General features: G+C 40.3%; 2 protein-coding genes across 2 annotated transcripts in view; one reads left to right on the forward strand and one right to left on the reverse strand.

Annotated features, from left to right (window-relative positions):
* Ap1g1 (adaptor related protein complex 1 subunit gamma 1) overlaps window positions 1-12,881 on the reverse strand; it is an 84,773-nt gene extending 71,892 nt beyond the window's left edge. Inside the window, exon 1 of the mRNA XM_051201530.1 lies at window positions 12,498-12,881. The gene's annotated coding sequence lies outside the window, so the exon portion shown is untranslated. The remainder of the gene's footprint in view (window positions 1-12,497) is intronic.
* On the forward strand, window positions 3,767-4,157 carry LOC127234546 (60S ribosomal protein L36a). Its single transcript, XM_051201531.1, has one exon. It carries the CDS (start codon window positions 3,799-3,801, stop codon window positions 4,117-4,119), a length of 321 nt encoding a protein of 106 aa, XP_051057488.1. The 5' UTR covers window positions 3,767-3,798; the 3' UTR covers window positions 4,120-4,157.
* Window positions 12,882-18,625: the final 5,744 nt, after the last annotated feature.

The following is an 18,625-nucleotide window of genomic DNA, read 5'->3' on the forward strand; positions in this document are numbered from 1 at the left end:
TCAACATTAAAATTACCCCTTTTCTATCCATATTGAGGACTTTACTTAAATAGATTTTTCTTGCTAAACACTGAAAAAACAAAAACAAAAAACAAACAAACTTGAGTAAAGGAATGAGACTACAGTTTCCTTTTCCAATGATTACTACTTAATACCTAGTCAAGGATTGTGTGGCTGAAAACTAAGAAACTAATTTAACTAGGCAAAAATCCTCCATACTTTCTTATAGTATCCATACTTTTATGTTACCTGCTATCCAAAACCCCCATACCAGATTTTATTGTTGTTGTTTTGGGGTTTTTTGTTGGTGGTGGTTTTGTTTTTTGGTTTTCCAAAACAAGGTTTCTCTGCATTGCTTTGGAGCCTGTCCTGTAACTTGCTCTGTAGACCAGGCTGAACTCAAACTCACAGAGATCCACCTGCCTCTGCCTCCCGAGTGCTGGAACTAAACTCCTGTGCCACCAACGCCTGGCTTGTTTTGTTTTTTTTGAGATAGGGTTTCTCTATGAAGTCCAGGCCAGCCTCAAACTCAAGAGATCTGCCTGCTTCTGCCTCCTGAGTATGAAAATAAATAAAGGTGTATGTCATCACTGCCCAGTTCAGATTTCTGTTTCATAAATATCATTAATTAATGCATTTACAAACTGCAAAACACTATGACTGGAGCAGAACACTTTAAGAAGAGTTCAACAGGAACTGGGGCTGGGAGAGGGCATGAGTGGTCTTCTGTATGTGCTAGGGAACAAATATAATTAATGTTAAAAAGAAAGGAAGCAGCCGAGCATTGGTGACGCACGCCTTTAAGTCCCAGCACTAGGGAGGCAAAGGCAGGTGGACCTCTGTGAGTTCCAAGCCAGCCTGGTCTACAGAGATAGTTCCAGGACAAAGCAATAAAGAGAAATGCTGTCTCAAAAAACAAAACAAAAACAAATAAACAAATTATATCTTAAAAAAAAATTCAGGCCCGAAGGAAGACCCAGGTAGGATTCCCAGAACCCACATGTCAGTTCGTAACCATCAATAACTCCAGTTCCAATAACTCTAGTTCCCTCTTCTTGTCTCTGCATTTACCAGGCATGCAAATGGTACACATATATACATTCAGGCAAAACACCTAAACACATGAAAATAAATAAATAGAAGATTATTGTTTTGCTAAGAGCTTAAATATCTTTGAGGCACAGGGCTATTTTATCAGGTTTTAAATAATTTCAATGCAACAACACTAAACTTTATATGCTACAGTTCCCAGTTCAAAATACAACTTCCTAATTATCAATCACTGTCTCAGGTTCCTCAAGAAAACAGGCATGAAAGTTCAAATGAAGAACACAGTTCCCTGTGAATTACGGCACTATAAATTACTGAAACGAATTTCTGGCTCTTCAAAACAAAAGGAATATATGGTAGGATGTGTAACCACATAGAAGAAATACCTCCACACTCTGTGTAGGGCAGCCACTTGGCACACCTCTCTAAGAGGTCTTAAGTTCAATTTTCCCTTAATTGCCACAGCAATCCTTTTTTATGTTTATTCATACGAAAAATCAACAAAACTAAAAATTTAAAAAGCAGACATATAAATGTAAGCATACTACCAAAAAACTGAATAGTATTAAGATGCATGAATAGCAACAAAGGCCAAGTAAACAGCAATAAGTAAAGCAGTTAAATATCAAATTTACACTAAACACTAATAAACTAAGAAGCAATTTCTGCCTTTCCCACCCTAATGTTATTAACAAAATAAGCTATAAGTGTCATCAAATTATCCAAATAAAACTTTAATTGTGCCTGGTATGAATAAGTACCTTTTCCCCTTTTCTTTTTTTTTTTTTTTTAAAAAGACAAAATCTGACTATGTGAGTTTGAGACTAACCTGGTCTATCCCAGACAGCCAGGACTGTTTCACATAGAAATCCTGTCTCAAGAAACAAACAGCAAAAAGTATGATGATATAGAAAACTCACAGCTAACACAGGCTAGTACAGCAAATAAGTACTTTACCCATTGAGCCACCTCACCAGGTGTAAACTATGGCAACCTATTTATAGTATTCAAGACAAGGTTTCTCTGTGGCTTTGGAGCCTGTCCTAGAACTAGCTCTTGTTGACCAGGCTGGCCTCAAAACACAGAAATCCTCCAGCCTCTGCCTCCCAAGTGCTGGGATTAAAGGCGTGCACAGCCCAGCTGAAATATAAATAAATATATATATATATATATATATATATATATATATATTTATATTTATATTCTTCAGACTACTTCAGAGGGCTCAGTCCTTGAAAGCACTTGCTGATCTTCTAAAAGACCCAAGTTTAGTTCCTAGAACCCAGGTTCAGCAGTTGTAACTTCATCCACCTAAAATTCTAAACTCTAGGAGGGCCAACACTCTCGTATGGCCTCCATGGGAACATGTATGACACTACACATCAATACATATATAATTAATAATAAAATCTAAAGTATACTCCTGTTAAACTTAGTCATTAAAATTAGCAAATATGATCACGCATACATACATACATACATACATACTAGTTTGTAATGACAAAAATAAGGAAATGAAACCTGGAGATGGCCCAATGATTAGGGCACTTGCTGCTCTTGCATAGGATATGGGTTTGGTTTTCAGTACATACATGTCAACTTATTAACTGTCCATAACTCCAGTTTAAGGAATCCAATGCCCTCTCTGGCCACCCAGGCACCAGGCATGTAGATGCTGCACATATATGCATGCAGAAAAAAACAGTCACACACACACACGCACACACACACACACACACACACACACACACACACACAAAGAAGAAAGAAAAATAAACCTTTCTTTTTTAATTTGGCAGTAACCTAAATGCCCATAGGAAATGGGCAAATAAACTAGGGTCTATCTATGCTACAAGTCATAATGGAACTGTTTTAAAGGTCATGATGGAAATATATCTACTGACCACTACTGTTATAAGAGGCTTTTTATTGAGTGATATAATTCAATCTTTCTTTAGTAAAAACAATTCCTATGCCAGATGGTGGTGGCACACAACTTTAATCCCAGCACTGGGGAGGGAGAGGCAGGCAGATCTCCGTGAGTTCAAGGTTAACCTTGTCTACTGAGGGAGCTCCACAACAACCTCCAAAGCTACAGGGAAACCCTATCTCAAAAAACCAAAAACAAGCAAACAAACAAAAATTCTACATATGTACATTTATGTCTACATAGCACATAAGACTAACAGATGCCCATCATCTTATGCTAAATAGCTAGAGAGTAACTGTGGAAGATCTGAAGGAAATTAACAGCTTTCTTAAAAGCCTTTCAATTTTGTTCACTTATTAGAATAGATTATATTCTTTTATATATTAAGAAGATAAAAAGCAAAACTGGGTTTAGTGGACACACATAGTTTGAGGCCAACAGAGTCTACATGGTGAGTCCCAGACCAACCAGGACTACAGTGAGACCCTACCTCAAAAAATAAATAAATAAGTAAATAAATAAATAGAAAATGAAAAAATAAAATCTCAGAATCATAAAGATATATTATTAAAACATAAGGCAGCTGGGTACTTAGAAGGCAGAAGTAGACAAATGTCTGTGAGTTCAAGACCAGCCTGGTTTACATAGCAAGGATCAGGCCAGCAAAGCCTACAAAGTGAGACGACCCTGTCTCAAAAATAAACAAAACAAGGGAGTCAATAACTAATCAATGAACCACCAACATATTCTCTGTTGAAAAGGGAACTGTAAGACTACTAGTTTTCGTTTCTTTCTGTGCCGATATCGCTCCTGCCAACATGGTGAATGTTCCTAAGACCCGCCGGACGTTCTGCAAGAAATGTGGCAAGCACCAGCCCCATAAAGTGACGCAGTACAAGAAGGGCAAGGACTCTTTGTATGCCCAGGGAAAGCGGCGTTATGACAGGAAACAGAGTGGATATGGTGGGCAGACTAAGCCCATTTTCCGAAAAAAGGCTAAAACTACAAAGAAGATTGTGCTGAGGCTTGAGTGTGTTGAGCCTAACTGCAGATCTAAGCGGATGCTGGCTATTAAGAGATGCAAGCATTTTGAACTGGGAGGTGATAAGAAGAGAAAGGGCCAAGTGATCCAGTTCTAAGCTGATCTTGTTATGAAGACAATAAAAGAAACTCACCTCATTTGATTGTGGTTGGTCTTTTGGGAAGGAATAAACTGAAACTATCGAAACATCCTTTAAAAAAAAAAAAAAAAAAAAAAAAAAGACTACTAGTTTTCTTGACAATGAATTGCATAACAAATACTTAAAAAGAAAGAGCAGTGAGATTTCTGGACTACCACTTAAAGCTTCTGATGGGCAAATCAGGAAGAGCCAGGGTTAATGTCAGCTTCAGAATTAAAAATACGCAAACATTTGAAAGATACACAGATAAGATTACCTGCTTTCTGTTCTGTTGCTCATGTTTACACATTAGAAAATTTATAGAGGGCTGAAGAGACCTCTCAGCAGTTGAGAGAATTGGCTGCTCTTCCCATGTTTAGTTCCCAGCCCCAGATGGAAGTTCACCACTGTGAATATGGAGAGTGAAGGGTGCACATGTGGAGATCAGAGGACAACCTGCCCTCTTCCACCTTTATTACATGGGTGCTAGGGATCGTATCAAACATAGGTTACCAGGCTTGTATGGCAAGCACCTTTACCTACTGAGTAACCTCACCAGCCTGAGAAATAATTTTGTAAGGGTTCAAACAAATAAAGGAGGTTTTTCTGGATTAGTCAGAATATTCAAACTGTACCAATGAGTACTGAGATAAAAACAATTTTTTACTGTCAATTTCAATGTCATTTTCTATGTGTGATTTTCTAGGGCAGGGTTTTAATGTTGATGTTTGTAAATGTCCTCCTATGTTCTCATTGTGTTACAGCTGATAAAAGCTATTTTATATCTCTGAAGACAAACTTTTTTGCTGACATCAACCCTTCCTAAAACAAGTAAAGTACCTGCAGCAGATTGCCATAACTAAGTCAAGACCCTGGATGCTCTAGACTGGACCAATTACTGTATGTCAGAGTACCTTAACAATTCTATATTATTTACGCAAAACATCCATTCACAGAGTAACCACTAAGTGCCAGCACTGTACTTCGTATGCCACAAATTTGAATTTTGGTTTTTTAGAAGCTCAAAACATAAAAACAATCTAGCACATACTAAAAATAAAACACCTGTAAAATAAGAAAAAAATAAATAAAACATAAAAAAAAAATAAAAATAAAAAATCTGTCTCATTCCCTTGCCTGGGCCAGTGCTGCATTTCTATAAGGGGAGGAAGGGGGAACAAAGGAATAGATTTTCCAGACTGAAGAAAAGCATTACAGATATAGTTGGAACATCAATGTTAAAAATAAAAATGAATGCTGGCACACACATTGTTGAATGTCTTTAACCCCAACACCTGGGAGGCAGAGGAAGGCAGATCTCTTTGAGTTCAAGGCCAACCTGATCTAACATATTGAGTTCCAGGACAGCCAGAGCTACATATGACCCTGTCTTGAGAGAGAGAAAAAAAAGAAGTAATCAAGGAACAACAAAAGTTGGGGGGGGGGGGGTTGGTTTACAATCAAACAGCAGAAATAAAAATTAAAATTTAAAAAAGCTACTTCCTCATTCTACTGTCTTAAAATACCTCCATGGAAATATTTTAAGCAAAGTAACCCATGTTCCCACTAGTGGAGGAAAAAACACATTTTAAAATTATCAAGACAACTCAGCAGGTTAAAGTGCTTGCCACTTAGCCTAACAACTGAATTTGATCTCCAGGACCCACATAATGGAAGGAGAGAACTGACCTCCTCAAATGGTCTGTGCACCACATGAGCTCTGCCTATGCCCATACTCACACACATGTACACAAGTACATGTGCACACAAATGAATGTGACTTTTAAAAACATATATTTGTTACTACTCCTAGGAAAGGTTCTTTCTTAAGACTAAGTTTTGCTCCTCAACAATCATATCAAAGCCTAATATTTACAAAGATTCAATTAACTCTGTACAGTTTACTTGATTATTTTCAGTTAGTTTTCCCCAATCATCTCAAACCAGTATTTTATATTTTTAAATATATTTTCAAAATATTCAAAATTTTCAAAATACTTCAAAATATTGTGAGAAGCCTTTTATGAAGACTTTTAAAAAAAAGAGTTAAAATATTTTATCTTTCTTTTCTTTAGCTTAAAACTGAAATTTATTTCCTTATTTTTATTTTTGGTTTTTCAAGACAGTTTTTCTCTGTATAGCCCTGGTTCTCCTGGAACTCTCTGTAGACCAGGCTGGTCTGGAACTCAGAGATCCACCTGCCTCTGCTTCTGGAGTTCTGGGATTAAAGGCATATGCTATCATAACAGTTTCAAAACTGAAATTCCTTAATAGTGGGAATTAAAAAATACCTTCCCTAACTTAAGCTGTAAAAGCACAACTGGGACTCTTCTTACAGCCAAGTAATACAGAATCTCTCTCTTTTCCCTCTCTCTCTCTCTCTCTCTCTCTCGATATACTCTCAGTGTGTAGCTTTGGCTAGCCTGGAATTTACTATGTAGACCACGCTGCACTCATAGAGGTCTCCCTGCCTCTCCAAGGACTAGATGTAAAGGCATGTGCCACCATGCCCAGTCTGTTTTATAATAAATCTTTCTTTTAATTTTTAATTATGTGTGTAGGTGTATATCTGTGTGAGGATATGTGCATGTAAGTGCAGTTGCGCATGGAGACCAGAGAGTATCCAAATCCCCTGGACCTAGCGTTACAGATGGTTGTAAGCCACCTGATATGGGTGCTGGGAACCAAATCCAGGTCAGTTGTCTGCTATATTGTGCACTAACTGCTGAGCCATCTCACCGAGCTCTCTGTGACAATCTTAATTTAATCCAAAGGCTTGTAAAGAAAACAAAGTTATTTCAGCTACAAAGATCCCACATCCCTATATTCCTCATATCTGTTACTACCAGGAATCGGTATTATTAGCCTTAAAGTGGGAGAGGTGGGAAAGCTTAGGATTCTCTGTAAAGCAGGAACACAGGGACAGACAACAAAAAAGCTGGGATTAGCAAAGCAACTGTCTTATGGGCAAAAGTGACCACTCGTGCTGGCAATAGGAAGGGGGAAAACTGCTGCCTCTAAGACGCCTTTAATTATTCACACAGTACTGGGGTCATACATATCTTCTTTAAAAACAATTTTTTTTCTTAACCTATTTAATCATCAGTGACAAAGCTTCTAACTTGTTAGTTTTATTTTCCAATGGTCTCAATAAGCTTCTTTTTAAAGGGCCAAACTTCCAAGCTCTTAGTGAAAAAGTATTTTTCATGTCAATCATCTCACCCTAGCTTTGATACTAAAGTGCTAGCTAATGCTGATTCAACTACTTTGACAAGTGGATTGTTATTTTCTCATTTCTAAACCTTTCAAACTTTCACATTCCTGGTAACCAAATTAGTATTTTGTATTATTCCTTCAGAGGAGGAAAACCTGCTCGCAGGGCAGGTATTTTCAAAGTAGAAATGCCATTCCTTTTCACTTTCTCTTCCCTGCCTTTATTGAAATGAAATTTTCTACATACATACATACATACATACACACACACACACACACACACACACACACACACACACACACACCCCTACCTATCTCCCTCCCTACCTATTCTGGAAAAATCCTAATAACATGTTGACAAACAAGATTTCCAAAACATACAAGCCAATAAATATGAATTTATATAAACCTGTATGTTCTCCTGCTGTGGTAGTTGTTGTGATGGTTAGATATGGGGTCTAGTTATGAAGCTAGCCTTGGCTGGCATGGAATTTGCTATGCAGATCAGGCTGGCCTCAAATTTGCAATGATCTTGATACCTCTGCCTCCTCAATGTCAGATTACAGGCAAGAGCTACCATGCTCAGCTTTATATGATCTCTTAATTCTAAAATTGCTTGTTACTTTAACTATCCTGACTAAGCAAGTAAGTTGAGTAAGCTAGAGCTTGAAAGCAAAGGCTTATAAACTGAGGTCTAGGGAAGCTGAAACAGAAAGTTCTTAAGTTTAAGGCCACCCTCAGATACAGAGTAAGTAAAACCTTGTCTGAAAAACAAACAAAGGAGCAGGGAGATTGCTCAGCAGTGAAGGCACTCCCCAAGCATGATGACTAAGCTCACTCACTCTTCAGAACCTATGTAAAAAGCACATCTGACACATCTGTAACCTCGAGATGAAAGGCAAGGTCAGGAGACTGCCTCAACAAGGTAGAAAGCAAGAATTTGAGAACTGCCCTCTGGAGGCTCTGTAGAAGACTCTGGTTTGATTCTCAGCATCCACATGGTGGCTCATAACTGTCTGTGTAACTCCCATTTATGGCCTCCATGGACATCAAGCACACATGATGCACAGACTTCATACAGGCAAAACGCCACACATAAAATACAATTTTGTTTAAATTTAAGTTGTCCTCTGACTTCCATACTCTCACATGGCATATATATGCACATACTCGCACATATATACACAAAAATCAAGAACTAAAAACAATTCATATAAAGCAATAAATATTAAAATGCAGGCCAGATGTGGGTGACACACACCTTGATCCTAGGAAGGAGGCTGAGGCAGTTGGAACTCTTGAATTTGAGGCCAGTCTGGTCTACAGAGATAATTCCATGGCAGCCAGGGCTACACAGAGAAACCCTATCTAGGAAAAAACCAGAATAAAAAGATTTTGTTTATTTTAATTTTTTTTGTACATGCCTGGAGCTCCCTAGAGGCCAAGAGGAATCAGATCCCTGAAACTGGATGATGATGGCTACGAGTCTCCATGGAGATCCTGGGAACCTAACCTTGGTCCTCTGGAAGAGCAGCCAGTGTTCGTAAGAAGTCAGTCACCCCTTCAGCACCCATAAAGGTTTTATATTTTCATTCTCTTCAGTTAAATTTAAGAGTTTTCAAGTTTTGGGGTTTTCTTTGAGGGGAGGGTGGTTGGTGGGTTGGTTGGTTGGTTCTGTGTAGTCCTAGCTGTCCTGGATCTTACTCTGTTGACCAGGCTGTCCTCAAACTCAAAAGATTTGCCTGCTTCTGCAAATCCAGTGATGGGATTAAAGACAAAATTTGAAATTTTGATCAGTTATGTCCTACTATATACACAAAACTTTACATCCCTATCAAATACAAATAAAAGAGATTAAGCTTTTGTGTTTTGTTGTTGTTTGAGACAGGGTTTCTCTGGATAGTCCTGCCAGTCCTGGAACTCACTAAAGGCATGCACCACCTCTGCCTAGCAGGATTAAGCATTTTGAGATCTGTTGACAGGTGAATTCCAATTCAACTGCTTTAAAACAAAACAAAACAAACAAAAAAAAAAAAAAAAAAAACCTGGTGCTTGGTGGTGGTAGTGCACACCTTTCTTCCCAGCATTGGGGAGGTAGAAGCAAGTGGATCTTGTGAGTTCAAGGCTAGCCTGGTCTACAGAGTGAGTTCTAGGACAGGCTCCAAAGCTACACAGAGAAACCCTGTCTTGAAAACAAACAAACAAAAAAACCTTTTGGAAGAACTCATTTGACCTTTTATGTCTGCATAAAGAGTTTTAAATGATTCATTTAAAACTACTTGGGTTTTTATCTGCTTTGTATACCGCTCAATTTTAAAACTTTTTAGTTTTAGCTTTCTGGGAGGTAGAGTGGGCTAGAATCTGTAGCTGTAAGTATTCTAGGCTAGCAATCTATCAGTTAGTTACATCCCACTATCTGGCTTTTTAAAAATAATTCTGGGTGAAATACCAGCAAGGCATTACTGGCAACTTCTATATTTTATAGTTTCATTCTAAAATTCACCCCTAGATTATGTAATTACTATCAGTAAAACAGACTTTGAAATAGAAAGTGAATGTTGTTGAATATATCCTACAGTGGCAAAAACCTGCAGCCCCAGCATTGGGAAGATATCCAAGTTCCAGGCCAACCTGAGTAACATAGGAAGACTATCTCAAAATCCAAAAGCTGGGCCAGGACTGAACAGACCTGTTAATCCCAGTTACTCAGATAAAGTAGGAGAATCACAACTTAAAGACAACTTGAGCAATTTAGCAAAATCATGTTGGGCCGGGGAGGTGAGGTAGGGAAGAAGGAAGGAAGGAAATAAATGAAGTTTACTAAACACAAATGTTAACTTCTAGCGCAATTCTCAACAGCCAAAATAAGGTAGACATTTATATATGTACTAATCAATGATACACAGAACAGTACTTTGCTAATATTTGTTTGGCAAATATTGTTTGGTAAACTGCAAACCATCTAAGAATAAATGAAACTTAAATCCCAGTATGTTATACCATAACATGAACTGAGTTAAATAACTTTTGATAGCTTTTTCAATACTTGGTCAAAAAGGGAATTCAAAAACAGAACATTTTTGCAGTAAAGTACAGGATACTGAGTTCTTTTTTCTTTCTTTTTTGGTTTTTGGAGACAGGTTTCTCTGTATTGCTTTGGAGCCTGTCCTGGAACTAGCTCTGTAGACCAGGCTGGCCTCGAACTCACAGAGATCCACTTGCCTCTGTCTCCCCAGTGCTGGGACTAAAGGTGTTCGCCACCAACGCCTGGCTCCTGAGTTCTTTCTAAAGCAAAAGAAAACTGAACAACTTCAGAGTAACACACTCACAGAATTCACATCTAACAGTAATTAACAAAGTTCTTAAAGAGTTTCTCAAAACAAGTACAAAAGCATAGAATATTTACACTAGAAAGAAGTGTTCTCTTTGACACTGTATGACCTGTAAAGATTTCCTGCAGTCTCACTTCAAAAGTTTAAGAATAAAGCATCAGAGGTTGGAGAGATGGCTCAGATGCTAAGAGCATGTACTGCCCTTGTAGAGGACGTGGATTCACATAGCAGCTCACAACTGCCTGTAACTCCACTTCCAGGGGATCCAAATACCCTCTTCTGACTTCTACCTGAAACAGTAATGCAAGTGATGCACATATATACGTGCAGGCAAGACACTCATACACATAAATAAATAAAATAAAACTTCAAAAGATTTTAAAACTAAAGTTTACAAGTACCAAGAGTTTTGACTCAGTTCAAGTTATAAACTTAGGTTTAAGTCACTTAACTGTGAGCTCAAAGAAGTTATTTCTCTTTTGCAGATGTAAAAACCTAGGCTGAGATAAAATAGGGGTGACTCAACCACACTCACCTAACCTGAAATGGAGGAAATAACCAGTAAAGTTAATTTCTTTTTATTAAAGCACACTGGACTGCAGACAGACATTAAAAACAGAATTGAAATAATGAGGCTATCAGTACTTCGAGGATCCACAGGTTTCAAATCAAAACTTAAGAGGTATAAAGTCTGACAAATTACTACAGGCAATGGGGGAAAATGGATGCTTAAAATCCAACTACCCTGAGAAAAGTCAACAAATGAAGTCAGCAAAGATCATTACTACACAAACACCTGAGAGGTGAAGTCACTAAGAGATCATTCAGCTCGCTCTTCTGTTAACTAATTCCTACAGGAACCAAAAAAGTTATTTTCCTTTCTACCTACGTCAGATTAATATTCTCCAAGGGCAGATTTCCATGCTCAAGCACTTACAACGCCAAAAGAATTAAGATAAAAAAAATATCAGTAAGTGCCTGAAAGCTCAGTGTTCAGGGCAAAAAGGAAATCCAGAAAGTATTTTGACAGCTCCTTCCCACCTAAAGGCGCTTTGCCTGCTTTAAAACGATGTACTACTGAAAATACACCCTAGGTGGTTCGACGGCTCTCCAACACCAAGCCTTAACTGGGAAGCGTAACCCACAGTTCCAGGCAATGAGGAAGATCCGGAGAATTACTAGAAACTGACGTCCGCAGAACCAAAAGTTGGAAAAGAAGGTGAACAGTGCGGTCGCAGGTACGTTTTTAAAAAGCAAAGAAAAAAAAAAAAAGGCGGAAAATTTTGGACCAGAAGTTAGTCGAAGGGTTAGAAGGAGGCGAGGCCGATGTCCGGTTCAGAGCAAACGGCATTGCGGGGACAGGCAGCATTACCCCTGCATGTGAAAATGCTGAGAGTTCTCAGATCTGACCCGAGTTCACCACACAAGAACACTGATACGAGGCTCAGAGAGGACACGCGGGGGTGGGGCCCGCCCGCTAAATCCTAGGCGCCCTGAACGGGCTTTCAAAGGAGGATCGCAGCCTGATAAAGTCAATGGGTTCAAGGAGGCCTGCACCGGCTGGACACCGCCACACTAGGGGAAGCGTCCGCGCACCGAAGCTCCCGCCCAGAAGGCTCTGAGGGCCGGCCCTCACTAAGTCCGAGCAAGCCTCGGGGCTCCCCGGTCCCACCTGACCCAACCTGGGTCCTCCTCACCCCCCACCGGCTGAGACCGGACCCCTGGGACTGACAGGAGGTTCCCAGCCAAACGCTCGCAGCCGCGGCGGAGCCAAAGACACAACCTGCTCTCAGTGTCGCGAGTGACACTCACCGGCCCGAAACCTCGAATGAAACCAGCAGCTTCGGGGGCGGCGGCAGCAGTGGCAGCAGGAACCGAACATCCAAAATGGCGGCTCCCTCGGCCTCACCACCGCTACTGCAGGCGGAGGGATCCCGGGCAGGGAGGGAGTTTCTAACTCACTTCACGCGCTCTCGAGAAGACGTCGTTCCTCAGCTCCCTCTCCTCGTCAACTCCGCGTCCCTTGAACTGTAACCTCTCCTGTTTCCCACCTCGGATGACCCGAAAACTAGGACCCTACCGAGGACTATTTGCCAAGGAGGAGGCGACTGCGCCTGGCAGAGCGACGCAAAGCGTAGCAAGGGTCGGGGCTGTCACTGATGACGCTAGACGCGGCTGCCGAGTCACCGCTGCGAAGAGTCTTAGCTAGAAAGATCCGGCCGTCCCCGGAGTCAGTGCACTTTGGTTCCGCCTGGAGGCCGGGCTGGGGAAGGAAGCTGTGCTACCAGGAAACGGTGGGGCCACCTGAAGGGGCGGAGCTAGGCAAGGTAGCTAGAGAACACTGAGGGAGAGGCAGGTGGATACGCACGACACTTAAGCACGGTTTAGTCCTAAAGAATTCCTAAATCGTCCCAGTCACCTTGAGTCCTTACCTTTCTGTTCAACTTCAGAAGCATGCTCCAAGCGGTCTCGGAGTCTGTGATTTTATAGTATCTTCACAAAAATTTTACGAAAATAGGTAGAAGAAGCAGAATGAGTTCCAAGCACAACACCACCCCTTCCTTCTGCATTAGTCACCTAATCTCGCCAACGTTTCACTTCCCTCCTGTGGGAAAAGAGAATCTGGATAAATGATAGCCAAAACTCCTCCAAAATGGGCTTCCAATCTATGATTAAATGAACTAATCACTTAAGCCAAAGAAAGTCTAACTAGACAGTTCCTGACGTGATAAATAATTGCTAACTTGTGACAAAGTATTTTCCATGTGAACCTAGAGATCCTTGATATCTTGGCCCATTTAAAGGAAAGGTGACCTACCTAGAATAAAATATTTCCAATAGACTGGTAATGAAGTCGTCCTAGATGCCAACAAAACAGCACTAGACAGAATGCCAAAGACAAGGAACTAAGCACAGATCCTAGGGTTTCAGACTTGAGTGTCAGAAACAGGAAGTTGCACCTTTTCCTTAGGCATTCGTTTTTCATGCAAGGGTTTCAAAATACTTTTCAGACATTGAACTGGGTATGTCTAAGTGTACAATTTTGATCTTGAATTTCTGGGGCATGCCAAGTGCCTGGAAAGAAAGGACACCAATGGAATGATCACATTTCTGTATTAAATATTGGTATTCCATTGTTCATAAGGCACCTTCATATGTACAACCCAACCCTCTAAGCAATCTCTTGAATCTAAGTAACCTAATTTTACAAATAAACTTAATACTCATCGGGGGATGGTGGCATAAGCCTTTAGTCCCAGCACTCGGGAGGCAGAGGCAGGTGGATCTCTAAGTTCCAGGCCAGCCTGGTCTACGGATCAAGTTCCAGGACAATCTCCAAAACCATACTGAGAAATCCTGACTCAAAAAAGGGGAAGGAGTGGCTTTTGAGGCAGCTGTGGTGGCAGAATCTACCAGTAAGAGGCTGAGGCAAAGAGATTGTGAGTTGGAGGCTAGCCTTGACTGCAGAATGATTTTTGTCTCATAAACGCCCCCCCCCCAAGAAAAACTGAACACTAAAAGGAAAATAGTTACTTAAACCTTCTGGCTGTTGTTATTTTCTTCACTTACATTTTTCTTTATTTAAATTACCACTCCATTAACATGGTGTGGTGGTATACAATGAAATCCCAGCACTTAGGAGGTAGAGATAGGAGGATCAGGGATACATAGAAAGTTTGAGACTAGCTTTGGCTACTTATGTCCCTATCTCAAAAAGATTAAAATAAAACAAAACTCTAGCTGTAACCTTCCTATTCTAATATGACAGATGTCTTGGGATGCTGGAGAGATGTTGCAGTAGTTAAAAGCACTTGCTGCTCTTGCAGAAGATCCAAGTTCAGATCCCAGCTTCCATGTCAGGCAGCTCCAGCTCCACAGAGTCTGGCACCTTCTCCTGGCCTCCAAGGGCACTACGAACAGGGCAGACACTCACACAGATACTCATGCATACACATAAGTAAACATTTTTAATCTTTTAGAATAGCTCTTAAAATTGTGTGCATACATAAAAAGACTGAGGAGCAAAATTAAAATATGAAAATGATCGTCTTTGGATGACAGGATTATAAAAATGTGTTTGCAATGAGGACATCTTTTTAAAAAAAGTAAAAGTTTTGCACATTTTGGAAAGGAACCCTTACTAGAAAATGTCCCCCACTCCCCTCTGGCATCAAGGCTATAGAGAGTTGAGATAGTCTCATGGAGCTCAGGATGGCCTCAAACTTAAGGGTGTCCACCATCTCCCAAATGTCCAGATTGCAGGTCATTCCTAACATACCTGGCAAAATTCAAAAAAAAAAGTTACAGCTTTATGTAACATAAAAATAGTTTTTTGAAATAGGGTTTTATATAGCCCAGGATCATCCCAAACTCTCTATGTACTGAAGATGACCTTGAGCTCCTGATCCTCCTGCCTCTGGGATTACAGACATGCACCACCTTGTCCAGTTTATCCAATACTTGAGAGAGTTCACAGGGCACCATGCATGCTAGGCAAACTCTTTACCAAATGAGCTTTCTCTCCAGCTGCTATTTTTTGTTATGTCATTTTGTTTTGTTTACATTTCTGGGGTAGAAGTCTGGGCCCTTTACATGCTAAGAAAGTTCCCACTAAGTTTTAGCGCAATGAGTTCCCACAAAACCCATTCAAAACTGCTGTACCACATAGGGACAATATGTGTTCATTGTATGTAATCTATTTACATCCGCAACTGAGCTGTGCCCTTAGATCCTGGCTTTCATTTGTAAAACAAAAACAATTTTCAAGAACAACAAACTTTAAGGAAGTGGCAATGGCTGAGAGAGAAGACAGCCATTTTTATTTTACATGCTTCAATCTCACAAACAACAGCAACAAAACTAAGGAAACAGATAGTTCCCATTCTCGTTTTTGCTTGACTTCAATGACTTTGTGTCTGGCCCAGGCATTTAACATCTCTGGGCCTATTATTCAGCTTTGCCATATATTTTTTATGATTTCTCTCATTCCAAAATGAATTCAAGGAGTATTTTATCCAAAGGGAATCAAATACCTGAAAGAACTTTTAAAAGTTAAACTATCTTAAGAACATAAATGGTAGGTAGTGGTGGCACACCTTTAGTCCCAGCACTTGGGAGGCAGAGGCAGGAGGATCTCTGTGAGTTCCAGGACAGCCAGGGCTGTTATACTGTCTCGAAAAACAAAACAAAACAAAAAAGGAAGGAAGGAAAGAAAGAAAAGAAATAAAGAACATGATCATAAAACAATTTTGTATCACACAAGAACTGAACTAAGGCAATGGGAATCAGTCTACCACAGGACCCGGCAATCCCCCTCTTAGGCATATACCCAAATGATCCACATCCATGCAACAAAGACATGTGTGCAACTATGTTCATAGCAGCATTATTTGTAATAGCAAGAACCTGGAAGCAACCTAGATGCCCCTCAACTGAAAAATGGATAAAGAAGATGCACATCTACACAATGGAATACTACTCTGTGAAAAAAACGGAATCTTGAAATTCACAGGCAAGTGGATGGAACTTGAAGAAACCATCCTGAATGAGGTAACCCAGTCACAAAAAGAGGAACATGGTATGTACTCACTCATATATGGATTTTAGACCTAGAGCAAAGGATCACCAGCCTATAATTCACACCACCAGAGGAACTAGGATACAAGGTGGATTCTAAGAGATTCATATAAGGTCCCTCACAGAAAGGGGGAGGGACAAGTTCTCCAGAGCATATGGGGAGGGGGGGCAGTGAGTGAAGAGGGAACTAGGAGAAAGAGAAGGGGAGGAGAGGAAAGCACGTGGGACTAGGAAGATTGAGTCAGGGGAGGAATAGAAGAGAGGAGGGAAAGAGAGAGAGAGAGACAGAGAGAGAGAGAGAGAGAGAGAGAGAGAGAACATAAAAGAAGGAGCCATTATAAGATTGAAGAGAAAATTGAACCTAAAGAAATGTCCAGAGACCTACAAGACTGACCCCAACTAACAATTTGAGCAACAGAGGAAAGGCTACCATAAATGCCCTTCCCTGATAATGAGATCAATGACTAACTTATCTATCATCGTGGATCCCTCATCTAGTACCTGATGGAAACAGAAGCAAACACCCACAACTAAACACTGAGCAGAACTGGAATCCAGATGCAGAGAGGGAGGACAAGACCAAGCTGCAGAAACACATAGAGACAGTGGACCTGAACAAGGAGGAGGAGCTAATGGGCCTCCAGACTGATAGCTGGGAATCCAGCATGGGACTGACTCAGACCCCCCAACATGGGTCTCAGCTAGAAGGCCTCAGCAGTCTAAGGGTCCTCATACAGTGGAACCAGGATGTATCCCTGGTGCACAAAAGGACTTTGAGGGCACATCCCCCATGGAGGGATACTCCCTTAACCTAGAGACAGTAGAGAAGTCCTAGTCCCTACTCCAAAAGACTTGACAGATTTAGATGACCCCTCCTGAAGGGCATCACTCTACATGTGGAGTGGGGGAGGGGGAAAGGGAGGGTGGTCTGGGTGTATGTGAGGGTGGAAGAGAGGGAAAGAGGGAGGGAGGGAGGGAGGGAGTGGGAACTGGGATCGATACATAAAATAAAAATAAAAAATAAAATAATATAAAAAAAGAATTTCAGTTTTAGAATATGAAAAATGATTATGGAGACAGAGGTGTTAATGATCTGAATTATGTAATTAAATATAGCACTTTCTTAGGACAGAATTTAAAAAAAAAGAATTGAACTAAGGCATTGGTTGTCTGCACACTGTACATAACAGGAGCGAGCACATTGTAGCTTACAACTTACACAAGTATTTCCACATAGATTGATTCACTTGTTTGGCATGCACCATGAGATGGTAAGCTACAAAGACACTGTTTAAAAGCTTGATTTCTGGTACAAGACCTTGGTTTAAAACCTTGCCTCCTCGACTGGAGGGATGACTCAATGCTTAAGAGCATTAGCTGCCCTTGCAGAAGACCCAGGCTCAATTCCCACACACACGCAGCAGCTTACAATTGTCTCTAACTACAGTTCCAGAGGATATTTAACCCTCTTCTGGCCTTCCCCAGTATTGCACATATAGTGCACATACACACCTACATATATACACACATGCATACATACATACATACCTGGAGGCAAAATACTCACATACATAAGATAAAAATAAATCTTTTTTTAAACCAACCCTTTCTTCTTTTCCTATTGTTATTGAGTTACTTTACATCTTTGAACACATCTGATCCTCAGTGTCTCCATCAGTGAATGCAGCTAATAGTGACATTGGTATCTTTGAACAGATATGATAAATGAGCTGATACACACAAAACAGCAGCTAGCATCTGGGTGTGGTGGTGCAAGGTTTTAATCTTAGGTCAGTCAAAGGCAGGTGCATCTTCATGAATTCGAGGTCAGCCCGGGCTACAGAGGGAGCTCCAGATCAGGAAGAATTCATAGTGAAATTCTGTTTTAAAATAAATTATTTTTTAAATTTAATTTAAAAATAATAGCTGGCATATACTAAGGGCTCAGAAAAACCCTTATCTTCCTTAAGATAAGTTTTTTATCCCCTTTTTAAAAATATGTAAAGAAAGTCTCAGAGAAGTTAAATGATTCGCCCCCCTTTTATGGGGTGGGAGGTGCTGGTCTTGGGAAAACCTGAGTTCAATTCCTGAAACCCACATGTTGCAAGGAAGGAGCTGGTTTCCACTAGCTGGCCTCTGACCTACATGCATATGCTCTAGCATGGTGCATGTCTATATATACACAAAATAAACAAATAAATTATGAGAAGATATTTTAATACAAGTAGTACCATGTATCTGTACTTACTACTGTAAATGTATGATGTGAGGGATGAAAGACATATGTGCCATGGGCACCTGTGGAGATCAGAGAACAACTTTGAGGAATCTGCTCTCTCCTTGCCCTATTAGATGTGGGGTAA

This window comes from Phodopus roborovskii, unplaced genomic scaffold (assembly GCF_943737965.1).
Source record: "Phodopus roborovskii unplaced genomic scaffold, PHOROB, whole genome shotgun sequence".
Taxonomy (NCBI): domain Eukaryota; kingdom Metazoa; phylum Chordata; class Mammalia; order Rodentia; family Cricetidae; genus Phodopus; species Phodopus roborovskii.

Bases quoted from the DNA above. Each gene is read 5' to 3' on its own strand.
- LOC127234546 (XM_051201531.1), top strand. From the start codon at position 3,799: ATGGTGAATGTTCCTAAGACCCGCCGGACGTTCTGCAAGAAATGTGGC.